Raw genomic sequence first — 14,163 nt, forward strand, 5'->3', positions numbered from 1 at the left:
AAAATGTATAAAATGGCCTTTAATAAAATCTGACAATGTACACTTTAACCACATGTGATTTTTTTCAATTACAGATCTCAAATTGTGGAGGAAAGGCAAATAAATAAATGATGGGTCGTTGTCCCAAACATTATGGAGGGCACTGTACCACCAGATTTAGGAACAGCTTCTTTCCTGCTGTTATCAGACTACAAAATGGTCCTCCCACAAGTCAGGGTGTAGTCCCAAATTTCCAATTAACCTTATTATGGACCTTGGTCTTGTAAATGTAACACTAAATCTGTAACACTATATTCTGCGCTCTGATATTTTTCTCTTTACTCTACCCAATCCACTTCTGAATGACCTGATTGTAGTCATAATACGATTTAGCTTATCAGCACACAAACAATTCTATTCACTGTCTCAATATATATGGCAATAATAAACCAATACCAATCTTTTTAACTCCCGCTGATATCATTTTCCTTCAACATCTCCCCCTCACCCATTCATTTGACAACCACTACAAAATCATTCAATTCTTTGGCTTCATAAGTCACAACTCTTCAATCCCTTTGTCTCTACTTTTTTATTTACATCTCTTGCCTTTATCCAATTATTGGCCTATCAAAAACCTCCCTCGCCTGTTGTTAATTTATGAACTGCCACATTTTGTCCTGCTTCTCGTCTCTTCCAGCTTTCTTATTCCCTCCCCCAATCTCCAATCAGTCTGTGGAAGGGTTCAGATTTGAAACATCACCCATCCATGTTCACCAGGGATGCTGCCTGACCTGTTGAGGCATTATAGCTCTTCGTGTCATTTTCTGAAATCCAGCATCTGCAGCTCCATGTTTTGACATCACAAAAACAAAATAGTGTGGGAAAATATTGCTATGTGCCAGAATCTGATGTCCTGTGCCATCACTGGAGACATGATAAGTGCCAATGTGCACATCTGATAGAGGATGATATATCACCCCAATCTCATTCTCCTTCACTGCTGCATTTCCATGGAGTCATGATCACAATGGAGTTAATAATGGGCAATGAACTAAATGTAGTTTATGTGAAAAGAACGAGAGCATGTAACTTAATAGTGAATGAGATGGGAACAAGGAAGGCAAACGGGAGAAAAGGGGATTGACTGGAGAGCAAAAGGGTTTGTTGGAACAATTCAATCTGTGTGGTGAGATTTCACAGCCTCTTCATGTTGAGTGACATGTCAGAATCCAGCAAGAGTCATAAATCATAATTATCGGGCTTCATTAGATAACATTCGCCAAACCAAAATGGCTGTCACAAAATTAATTTAAATTAATCACTATGAATGTAAGAGGAGCTTGACATGCAATTAAATTCAATAGGTAGATGAACCACGTGGAGCAATCTTTCTATTAGGCATTAGAAGTGCAATTTGTCCATTAAGTGTGGGCATAATCTGCGATTCCTTGTGGCTCCCAACACTTTTATATATATTTTTTTTAACTTTGTGGTTATTTATTCCAATTTTCCTAATTTTTTTAAAGATTAATTCACTTGCTTAATTAGATATGAAGACTTTCAATTCCTGCCCACCAAGTATAATTAAAAATAATGGTTATTGTTTTTACATTGAGCCACCTGTCAAAAAAAAAGAAGCTCTGTAGAGAAATTGATTTGGTACAGTCCAGTTTTCATTTTAAGTTTTCTCCACCACAATCTAAGATTTCTACAAAATCAATACACTAGTTTTTATGTAATATATTGAAGTGATCATTCATACTTTTTGTGGCCATAACGTTGAAGGCAACTTGAATGCTTCTAGTATACAAAGATATATTGGAAAAAATTGTGGTATCTGAGTGAGCGAAAAATTCTTGTCATCATTTAGGAATTATGAAACTGAATTCAGGATAGTTCTTTCAGCTATTGTGATCCTGATTGCTTTGTTCAGCTTTGCCACCAGAGTGCAGTGTTCCTTTAGTTATCCAGCTTTGTGTGTTGAAACGGAAGTATGGGTGGCAACATAAATAATCACCATAAACAGTAATTAATGGCAATATCAAAACTGTTTTATTGCACGGGGATCCATCATCTTTGTAAGATGTCAGGATTTACATTTATTGGCATATAAAAATAAATTATTTAACCTGTAGAGTTAGTCAGGAAGAATGAAACATTTCATGGATAATTGGCAATTGTAATTGATCCTGGTAGATCCTCCTGAACTGTGCTGTATTTTAGGTCTGAGAATTAAATCTTACACAAATGCTTAAAATGTTTGCCATTTAAAAACCAGCAAAGAAATGACCTTTTGTGATTTCATCAAGCTGTGAGCTTTGAATTACCAGACGCTAATTGCTTATTATTGTGATTGAATGGTAACAGGGCATTTTGTTGAAGCTTGAATCTACATTCATTGAAAGGTTGCAGAATTTCCGTGGTTATGTTCCTAAGATTATGTGATAAGAGTTGAATTAGGCCATTTGGCCCGTCAAGTCTACTCCGCCATTTAATCATGGCTGATCTATCTCTCCCTCCTAACCCCATTCTCTTGCCTTCTCCCCATAAAATCTGATACATGTACTCATCAATAATCTATCTATCTCTGCCTTAAATGTATCCACTGACGTTGCTTCCACAGCCTTCTGTGGCTAAACTAAACAAGTAGATGGAATGGTAAAGAAGACCTATGTTATGCTTACCTTCATTGGTAAGGCATGAATATGAGAGTCAACAAGTCATGATGCAGCTTTAAAGGACTTTGGTCAAGGTGCATTCGGAATATTGCGTGCAGTCTGGTTGCGGAATTACAGGAAGGAAAGGAAGCAGAAGCGATTCACATGAATGATGCAAGGATTAGAGGATCATAGCTACAAGGAGAACTTGGACATACTTGGATTGTTTTCTCTGGAATGCCAGAGGTTGAGGGGAGACCTGATAGAAGTATATAAAATTCTGAAGGGCATAGATAAATTAGACAATCAGAACCTTTTTCCCAATTTGATTATATTGAATACTGGAGGGCAAAGCTTTAATGTGAGAGCGGGGGAAAGTTTTTCACAGAGAGGGTGGTGGGTGCCTGGAATGTGCTGCTGAGTGTGGTAGGAGAGCCATATATGATAGTGGCATTTAAGAAGCTTTTGGATAGGCATGTGGATATACAAGGAATGGAGGGATATGGATTGTGTACGGGGATATTGGAATTGGTCTTGACATCATGTTCATTACAGATATTGTGGGCCGAAAGGCTTAGTCTTGAGCTGTACAAATCTATGTACTAAAGAGCAGATCCTGAACAGCAATATCATGTTTTTAAAATGATTTACGAATCTTCAAAATGTTGAGGCAACAGATAGATAGATAGATAGATAGATAGATAGATAGATAGATAGATAGATAGATAGATAGATAGATAGATAGATAGATAGATAGATAGATAGATAGATAGATACATAGAAAATAGGTGCAGGAGTAGGCCATTCGGCCCTTCGAGCCTGCACCGCCATTCAATATGATCATGGCTGATCATGATAGATAGATAGATAACAGCTTATAGATCCGGCTTCAATCCTGATATTTGGTGTTGACTGTGTGGAGTCACACGTTCTCTCTGTGACTGTGTGGGTTTCCTCCAGGTGCTTCAGTTTTCTCTCACATCCCAAAGATGTGTGGGTTTGTAGGTTGTGGCCTCTTTAACATTGCCCCGAGTGTGTTGTGAGTGAATGAGAATATGGGATAACATGGAACAAGCGTAAACAGGTCATCGATGGTCCGCGTGGAGTTAGTTGGCTGAATGGCCTTGCATACCGTATTCTCTAAACAAATAAACTTACTTTCAAGTAATTGATTTTGCTGATAAACTGTAGATTATAACGTATCCAATTCCCTTTATGCACCTATACCCACACAATATTTGCTGTGAGAAAATAAGGGCCAGTCCCACTTACGCGACCTCGGCTCGCAAATTACGCTACCTCATGGTCGCTTGAGGCGTATGGGCACCCTATGGCCGCGCGGGGCCGGTCCCACTTAGAAGGGCGGAGGGGTATGGAGTTGTGCCTGGTCCCTACATCGCGCGGGGCTCCTAAATTCCTGCAGTGACCGTAATCTTCGCGCGCCAACGGCCTATCGGCCAGCGTACGCACGCAGGCGCATTGCGTCGTACGCAGCATCTTAACATCATACGCAGCGTCTTGACGGCGTACGCCTAGCGCGTGGCGGTGCGTGATGATGTCACCGCCCGGACACCCAAATTCAGTCAGCCTGCATCCTGGCCAGCTGATTTGATTTATATGCGTAAATGACGTCACGCGCGAACTTAGCGCGACCTCCGCTTTCGGTTGGTCGCACCAAACACACGCAATCGCATGCAAGTGGGACAGGCCCTGTACTATATAGGATTACTGCTGTAATGATGCAAACATTGACACTGAATACTTTTCAAGTTCATTCTTTCCAGTACAGGATATTATCCCTGGTGTGATGCATGAGGCAAACTCTCAAGTGGCTGCCTTGCTTGATTGAATTTGGTGAACTTTGAGATTGCAAGTTACTCTTCTAGTGATAAAATAGGGTAGACTTGACTCTGAACCCAGCAAACAAATAGTACATTGGTCATCAGATTGTGTATAATGTGTATTGTTGCTTAAGCAGAACATGAATACCATTTTTTAATTGTTGACGTCAAGAGTCAAGAGAGAGTTAAGAGTATTTTATTGTCATATGTCCTGAAATGGAACAAATATGTTATTACTTGCAGCAGCACAACAAAGATGTAAACATAGTACTCTAAACTTAATAATACATTCCAAAAAAGAAGTTCAGTATATAAAAAACAAACAATTATAGTGCAAAGACAAATCAATGGCCCAAAGTCTGTGTAGTTTGGAGCTTAGTAGGAAGTTGTAGTGTTTAATAGCCTGATAGTTGTACTGCAGAAACTGTTCGTGAACCTGGATGTTACAGTTTTCGAGCTCCTATACCTTCTTTCTGATGGCAGGAGTGAAATAAACTGTACATATATGTTATATTTTAGGATATTTAAAGTGAGTAATTTTTGTACTAAATATTGAAAAGCACCTCTTTGACTATTTCATTAGATTAATGGATTTGGTTAACCCACATGACAATTAAACACTCTTGACTCATCACTTGTCTCCTATCCAATGTATTTCTTGGGGTTTTGGTATTTCATTTAGTTCATTGGTCATTTGGTATTTTATTTAGTTTATTGGTCATGAAGTTAAAATAATTTAATTAAGGTTATGGCAGAAGTTCAATGCAATGATTAGAAAAATGCCTCTTGGGACTTGCCCACCCTACTTTCTTTTTCAAAATGTAATATGATTGCATTTGAACAAGTTATTGGTGTTCCCATTGAATTGTGACATTTTTTATTTGCAGAATGATATTTACATGTATGGGGGAAAAGTTGACATGGATAATGGAAACATCACAAATGAACTATGGATCTTCAACATTCCCACTTTGTCGTGGACAAGAAAAACCCCAACAGTTCTTGCTCATGGGCAACAGTATGATTTGGAAGGACATTCAGCACATATCATTGAAATGGATAGTGGAGATGTCATCATGATCATTATATTTGGATATTCTGCACTTTATGGTTATATAAACAGTGTTCAAGAATACAATATAAGTAAGTCATTTGTATGTAATTTGAATTCCTGAAATTAAATAGTGTATTCTCATGCTGACTGAAATGAAGAATAGAAATTAAAAGCTGCCTAAAGGGTCCCATGACAGACCTAATTGAAGCATATTTATAAAAATACAAGTTAAATTTGTTGAGCTGTGCAACTTGAGCTCCTCATTGAAAGAAATATTTAAAAACATATTTAGAATTTTCCAGTTTTAACTGCTTGCAAAAGGCTTTCAAGAATGTGTGAATTCCTCAAGTTTAGTTTAATTTGAGATGTAGTGCGGAAACAGGCTCTTCGGCCCACTGAGTCCGCACCGACCAGCGATCCCTGCATATTAACACTACCCCTACACATGCTAGGGACTATTTTTTAAATTTATGCCAAGCCAATTATCCTTCAAACCTGTAAGTCTTTGGAGTGTGGAAGAAAACTGAAGATCTCGGAGAAAACCCATGCAGGTCACGGGGAGAACGGACAAACTCTGTACAAACAGTACCAGTAGTCAGGATTGAACCTGGGTCTCTGGCGCTGTAAGGCAGTAGCTCTAGGCCATTGTGCCGCTCAAATGCATGCTTTCTGCCATCCATCTATTTATGTATAGTTCACTCGTCAAGTGCAATGTAATTCCAAACACCATGAGTATTTAAAACATAAAATTCAGTTATTAAATGTAAAATTATGGATATAATTAAGCTTATTACTGTTAGCAGCATACCATTGTACATAACTATTGTTGTAAGTATAACTATAGAACACTGTCAGCTGTGCAATGTGAACTGACATTTTTCGACCAGCATTGAAATCTTTCGAAAACACAATTTAACATTTACTTCTGCAAATCAAGTTGCAATAATTATGAAAGTGAAATAGTTTATTGGAGGTAATTTGAATCATTTTTACTAAGTTATATTGCATATTTTGTGTAAATAAGAAATTGTTTTATTGCTTTATAACGGGTGTAAACTATGTAGTGTACCTGCTGTATATAGCTGTGGAGATGACTTTAGATTTCTTCAGTTGATCAATACACTTACTATATTGGGCATGAAATGCTTAAATCCACGCAGAACGTTTGTAAGGGATTCACAGTAGTTGCACCTCAGTTTAGTTTTTGATTACAATCACTCTTCTTCTTGCGAATGAAACATAAACCAAAGGAATAGTTAGATCTCTAACCGGGTGTTGTCTCTGCGTGAATGTCTGCCAGGCCCTGAGCTCCATTTGGTGGGTGGTAGAGCGGGCACCCAGAGATGACATGGTTGGCTGTCTGGTGTTCTGAAATCAATCACTTAATTGATTTCTTGAAAATTAAGACGCTAACTTTAAACCGCAAAATACTGTAAAACATATTTGAAATTAGTTGATAAGCAAATGTTTAGAAAATGTCTACCTTCGATTTTTCCAGCATCTGCAGCTCTTTCTTAAACCCAAATGCTTTGGAAGCCAAGATTTTGGATTGGGCAATATCATCATTATTATTATACAAAGTATCTGATCAAGGAAGAGGGAAGTTTATTTGGCCTAACTTTGAACAACTTGCTTAATCTTGTCTATATTTTTTCAAAATGACAACATCTAAAGTTTTCTTTTGCAGAGAGAATTCTGCAGAAAATGTTGTGTTGAAATAATCTTCTAAAACTAGTTTTGCTTCTTGTCCAGAGACCAACACGTGGTTTGTGACTGAGACGAAGGGTGCAATAGTTCAGGGTGGATATGGACACAGCAATGTTTACAGTGCAGCGACAAAATCAATTTATGTACATGGAGGATACAAAGCATTCAGAAGCAATGAGTATGGCTTGGTGGATGACCTCTACAAGTACACTGTAAATAGCCGTACCTGGTAAGTGGAAACGTTCTGCTCTGTTCAGTTCATTTTGATTGCAGAAGCTTTCTGTGTAATTGATTTGAAATAGAATTAAATTGTGTAGGGGGTCTAAATGGAACTGGAACAGCAATTCCAGTTTGTTCTTTGCACCTTGCTGTGCTAGAAGAAAATAATGAAAATAGTTCACTGCTTGAAATTTAAATATTCAAGGCACAGAGAAAAATGTTGCATTTGGTTCAATTTGTTGGCTACAAACTTTTGACATGATTGTAGTTTTAATTTGGGAGCTTTTGCAATAGTACGCTAAGAAAGGAAGTTTGTTTAAAAAATCACAAACAAAATTCCTAAAATGCCTGCCTGATCCTCCCGGCTCAAATATATTTAAATACTTAGTCTTTCTCCTTTTAAATGAGTAATGTAGGTAAAGCAGATTAATTTAGAGACTGGATTAGTGCATGGAACTATGATATTGTGGCCATTATGGACAATAGGTTGACAGGGGCAGGACTGCCAAATCCACATTCCAGGGTTTGATGTTTCCAACGTGGTAGTGAGGGATATAAAATAAGGGAAGAGGATTTTTTAAACTATTAACCAGAGAGAATTTCACACCTGTACTCATTGAACATATACTGGAGGGCTCATCTACTGAAGCAGTACAGTATAAGCAGAGCACAGAAATAGGAAAAGTGCCATCAATGGGTAGGGTGGTAGCTTGCCCTCATTGATTGAAGCATTGAGTATAAGAGCTAGGAAGTCACATCGCAGTTGTGAACAAATTTGGTTAGGTTGCATTTGAAGTATTGTGTGCAATTCTGGTCCCTCCATTACACAAAGGATGCAGAGGATTTGGAGAGGATTTGAGGGTTGGACAAACTTAAATTATTTTGTCTGGAACGTGGAGGTTGAGGGGTGACCTGATGGAAATATATAAAATTATGAGAGGCATAGATAGGGCAGGTAGTCAGAAACTTTTTTCCAGAATGCAAATGTCAAACACTAGAGGCCATTGCTATAAGGTGAGAGGGGTAAAGTTGAAAGGAGATGAGTATGTTGTTTTACACAGAGGGTGGTGGGTGGCTGCAAAGAGCTGATGGGGTGGGGATTGTCAGAGCAGACACAATAGTGCAACTTTTAAGAGGCATACAGAACATGCAGGGAATGGATTAAGTGCAGGCAGATAGGGTTTGTTTAATTTGGAATTATGTTCGGCATGGACATTGTGGGCTGAAGGCTCTGTTCCCGTATTGTACTGTTCTGTGATCGAAATACATCCATAAAAATGAGAGACAAAGGACCTGATAGGAGTTTAATTTAAGTTGTGTCAATAGGTTAATTGACAACGAGACAATAGACAATAGGTGCAGGAGTAGGCCATTCGGTCCTTCGAGCCAGCACCGCCATTCAATGTGATCATGGCTGATCATCCACAATCAGTACCCCGTTCCTGCCCTCTCTCCATATTCCCTGACTCCGCTATCTTTAAGAGCCCTGTCAAGCTCTCTCTTGAAAGTATCCAGAGAACCGGTCTCCACCGCCCTCTGAGGCAGAGAATTCCACAGACTCACAACTCTCTTTGTGAAAAAGTGTTTCTTCATCTCTGTTCTAAATGCCTTAACCCTTATTCTTAAACTGTGGCCCCTGGTTCTGGACTCCCCCCAACATCGGGAACATTGGCTACTATAAATTAACCTGAGTATCATTCGGTGACCGGATAATTGGGAGTTGGGGGATCTGGGGTTGGAGTTGATGGGTATGAGAGAATAGGTTATGGGATAATGGGATTGATGTGAATGCTGTGGGAGTTGGCATAGGCTTGGAGAGTTTCACCCCGGACACTCCCTCTTCTCACTTCTCCCATCAGGGATGAGATACAGAAATTTGAAAGGGCACATCTCCAGATTCATGGACAGTTTCTTCCCAGCTGTTATCAGGCAGCTGAACCATTCTAACACCAGCTAGAGAGTGGCCCTGAGCTACCAACTACCTCATTGGAGACCCTCAGACTATCTTTAATTGGACTTTTCTTGACTTTATCTTGCACTATTAATTTCCTAACCCTGTTTGTATGTGTACACTGTGGGCGGCTTGATTGTAATCATGTACCGTTTTTCCGTTGACTGGAGAGTACGCAACAAAAAAAAGCTTTTCACTGTACCTTGGTACACGTGATACTAAACTAAACTAGATTTTACCCATTATGTTACAGGAAAATGTGGGTTGAAGGCAAACATGAGGAATTAAGATGCTTTGCTGAAAGTCTAGATTTCCTGTGCAAAATGAATCGAATAAAACCGAAAGGGGTTCTAAAGAAAGCCAAAATGGACAGCCTAAAATATCTTATCGGCTGCCACTGATGGAGTATCATGCACAGTTATAGTATTTGTGTTACAGGAAGGATGTGATAATATCTGGGTGATGCAGAGGATACACAAGGATATTGCCAGGGCTGGAGAGTCCTACCCATAAGGAGAGGTGGTGTGGGCTAGGATTCATTTTGGAAGTGAGGCTGAGGGGAGATATAGTAGAGATGTACAAAAATTATAAAAGGCTAAGACAATGAGTAGGAAGTTTCACCATTTTTGGTGGAGATGTCAGAAAAAAAAAAATATATATGCAGATTTAAGGCCAGTGTATGTTGATAAAAGAATTAGAGAAATAAATGTTTTGCTTGGAAAGCAGTAGTGGCGTGGGCACTCTGCCCGTGAAGGTAGTGAAGGCCAGAATCGTCATACTTTAATCAATGGCTGGAAGAGCGCTTGAAGGATCTATGGACCAAGAACTGACAAGTGATGTGGGCCTAAATAGTCCTTACCTTTGCCCTACATTGATGTAAAGTGCAAAATATCCGACTTCTTTCACTCCTTTGTTAATTTAATATTCTCCAAGATTTTTCTTGCTTTTGAAAATGCTTTTACATTTGCGCAGCATGTAATCAGGCCGCTAAGGAGGCAAAGTGCAGCTCAAGCTTTTTGAAGTATTGTCAGTTTTTTTGTTATTGACCATTATTTTCATATTTTCATATTCACATCCATTGATGTGTGTATGTGAGATGATTATTTTGACACTGTTTAACATGTATTTTTTGGTACACAATTATAAAATCATTGTAGATACTTTAAATCCTGACAAAATGCATCTTTAGACCTCATGGGAAGCCACGGATGAAACTGTTGAGGGCCTTGTTGAGATATTGCATTATTTTTAGCCACAGGCGAAGTTCCAGAAAACAGGAGTGTAGCTAATGTTGGATTGTTTTTTATGTCTGACATCAGTGATGTGAAAAACTGTTGCAGGGGATTCTTGGAGACAGTATTGACCTACATTTGGATAGACATAGACTGATTAAGGATAATTAACAATGCATGGGAAATTGTGTCTCATAAATCTGACAGTTTTTTTGAAGAAGTCATCATTGATGGGGGTAGGGCAGTGGATGTGGTCCACATGGAGTTTAGTAAGGCCTTTGACAAGGATCTACATAATAGGTTAATATGTAAGATCACATGGAGTCCAAAATTAGATGGTCAATTGGATTAAAAATTGGCATGGTGGAAGAAATCCAAGGGTAGTAGTGGAGGGTTTTTTGACTTATTGGAGGCCTATGATCAATGGAGTGATGCAAGGGTTGGTGCTGGGTTCACTGTTGTTTGTTATTTAGATTAATGATTTGGATGACAATGTAGTAACTCTGTTGTTACAGATGACACCAAAATTGGTGGAATAGCGGACAGTTAGGAAGGATATATCCAACTTTATAACAGGATCTAGATCAATTAGGAAGGTGGGCCTAGCAATGGCAAATTGAATTAAACTTAAGCACGTGCTAGGCTTTGCACTTTGGTTCATCAAACCGTGGCAGGACTCACACAGTAAATGATAGACACCTGAAGAGCGTTGTGGAACACAGAGATCTGGGAGTAAAGGTGTATCGTTTCCTAAAAATAATGAGCCAAGTGGGCTGTGTGGTGAAGAAGGCATTTGACACGCTTGCCTTCATTGGGAAGGGTATTGAATTGGAATATAATGATGTAGCTATACAAGTTGTTAGCAAGAGCAAGTGGTGCATTTCTGGCCACTCAGCTCATAGAGTCATATAGCACTGAAACAGGCCCTATGGTCCAACTTGTTTATGCCAACCAAGATCTCAGATAGTCCCATTTACCCACTTTTGGCCCATATCCCTCTAAACCGTTGCTATTCAGCTATAGGAGTGATGTCATTAAGTTAAAAAGTGTGTAGAAGATATTGACTGGGATGTTACCTGGACTTGCAGACTTCAGTTACAGTGAGTGGTTGGATGGGCTAGGACTTTCCTCTTTGGAGTGTTATAGGCTGAGGGGTGACCTTATTGATGTGTGCAAGATCATGAGAAGTATGGATACAGTGAATGCTTAGTTTATTTCCCAGGATACAGGACATGGGTATAAGGTGAGAGGGGAGAGATTTAAAAGGGACCTTGGGGGCATCCACTTTAATCAGAGAGTGTTCCGTACCTGGAATGAATTTCCAGAGGAAGCTATGGACAATTATAACTTTCAAAAGATATTTGTACAGAGATGTGGATCGAAAGGGCTTAGAAGAATATGGGCCAAATGTGGGAAAATTGGACTATCCATAATACCAACTTGGTTGGCATGGTTACGTTTGACCAAATAGCCTGTTGCATGCTGGACAGCTGTATAACTCTCTTAAAGACTTGCAGCATTTTATTCATGTAAAACTGGAGTGCTGTACTCAATGCATGTTACAGAACTTTGGACTAAAATGTTTTGAAGTGACTGCTTTAAAAATAATTTGGGCAAGAGTTGTTCTTTTGACATAGTTAAAACCTAGAATATCATGAGCTGTTTGTTTACTGTGCTTGTATTTGAGCAGTCATCAGATATGCACAAACATTTTGCTTAAACTGGAGGTTTAAATGAATAATATTTATTATTCTAACATGGGGAAAATATTTTTAGTAAATATTTGGAATGTTTAAAACAATCCATGCACTGTAACAATATTTTTGTTTAATTGTAGGACCACAGAAATGTTTATTTAAATGAATATGGTCCAAAGTTTTTCAAATCTTTCGCAGGAATGACAGTGCTGGTTGGAGTTAAATTCTGCAGTAGTGCTAGTTTATGCGTAGCCTCACTGTTGTAGCCTTTTCCAGATTGCTTCTAATGTATGGATCATTCTTGATTAGTCTTTTGTCAGCAGAGCTGTGGTTTATACTTGGCCTAATATCTTTTGGCCTAATGTCACAATAGATGGTCAGTTTATTCGGATAAAATTGGGATATATTGCACTCTCCTTGCTACATGGTTAAAAGCCTGAGCGGATTCACAGTGATGGGATTTTCAAGGCTATTAAATGGTGTTGTGAATTGAGTGGATCTCCAATAGGTATGCCAAATAAGTGGCCTGTGGTGTGAAATTGAGGATTTCATGTCGGGAAAATCCCTACCATTTCAAAATGGTGCAAATGTGTCCAGCAGATTAAAGGAGAAAAAAGCAGAAAATACTCAGCGGGAAAGTAAATAGTTGATGTTTAAGGAACTTTCATCATATTTGGAGAAGTATGTTTCGCAGTGCACAGTAGGGAGCGAATGTAGGAAAACTGCTTGGATTGGAGGATTTCCAATACAGGGAGAGGTTGGATGGACTTGGATGGTTTTCTCTAGAATGTCAGAGGTTGAGGGGAGATTTGATAGAAGTGTACACAGTTATGAGAGGCATAGATAAGGTAGATGGCCAGAACCTTTTAACCCTAGGTAGAAATGTCCAACACTAGAGGGCATAGCCAAAAGGTGAGGATGAGGCATGTTTTTTTTTACGCAGTGGTGGTGGCCTGGAATGCACTGCTGGGGGTAGTGGGTACAGTGGATGCAAAGGGACTTGGGAGGGTTGGTGCAGGATTACCAGAAGGTTAAAGCGGCAATTGACAGATTCTTGATTAGTAAGGGTGTCAAAGGTTACGGGGAGAAGGCAGGAGAATGGGGTTGAGAGAGAAAGATAGATCAGCCATGATTGAATGGCAAAGTAGACTTGATGGGCCAAATGGCATAATTTTGCAACTATAACCTATGAACTTAAGTGAGGGATGTGTATTATGTGCAGGCAGATGAGATCAGTTTAACTTGACATCATGTTCAGCACAAACATTGTGGAACAAAGAGCCCATTCCTGTGCTGTATGTACTCTTCTGTTCTCGTGGGTGGACAAGAATTGTCGAACTAACAATCACTTTAAAACCAATCAGTTGGATACTGGGAAAAATAAACAAGAAAGAAAGATGCACCCATGTGATGGGGAGGAGAGGGCTAAAATTGTTAAATTCAATATTAAATCCTGATGGTTGAAACTTGCTTGGGTGACATATCAGATACAGAATTTACAAATCATTACCTAAAAATTTGAGATACCAAATAAAATTTGCTCTTATGGAATTTATGTGGAGAGAAATAATAAACACAATTGAGTTTCTTGATACATGTGCAGATGACGTGTTATGGAAAATCACGATATGGACTGTTTTTTCGGACTGCAATCCCTCTGCACAGTCATACATACAGCACTTCGGAAGCAGGCCCTTCAGCCAAACTTGTCCATGCTGACCAAGATGCCCCTTCTACACTAGCCCCACTTACCAGCATTTAGCACGTCTCTCTAAATCTTTACTATCCATGTACCTGTCCAAATGTCTATTAAATGTGGTGTG

General features: G+C 39.0%; 1 protein-coding gene across 2 annotated transcripts in view; it reads left to right on the forward strand.

The window, feature by feature from the left end:
* atrnl1 (attractin like 1) overlaps positions 1–14,163 on the forward strand; it is a 720,322-nt gene that overhangs the window by 127,770 nt on the left and 578,389 nt on the right. For both annotated transcript variants that reach the window (XM_033033944.1, XM_033033942.1), the window contains exons 8-9: positions 5,368–5,623; positions 7,287–7,470. In XM_033033944.1, the coding sequence (XP_032889835.1) occupies positions 5,368–5,623; positions 7,287–7,470 (440 nt within the window). The remainder of the gene's footprint in view (positions 1–5,367; positions 5,624–7,286; positions 7,471–14,163) is intronic.

Source organism: Amblyraja radiata, chromosome 15 (genome assembly GCF_010909765.2).
Source record: "Amblyraja radiata isolate CabotCenter1 chromosome 15, sAmbRad1.1.pri, whole genome shotgun sequence".
NCBI classification, from domain to species: domain Eukaryota; kingdom Metazoa; phylum Chordata; class Chondrichthyes; order Rajiformes; family Rajidae; genus Amblyraja; species Amblyraja radiata.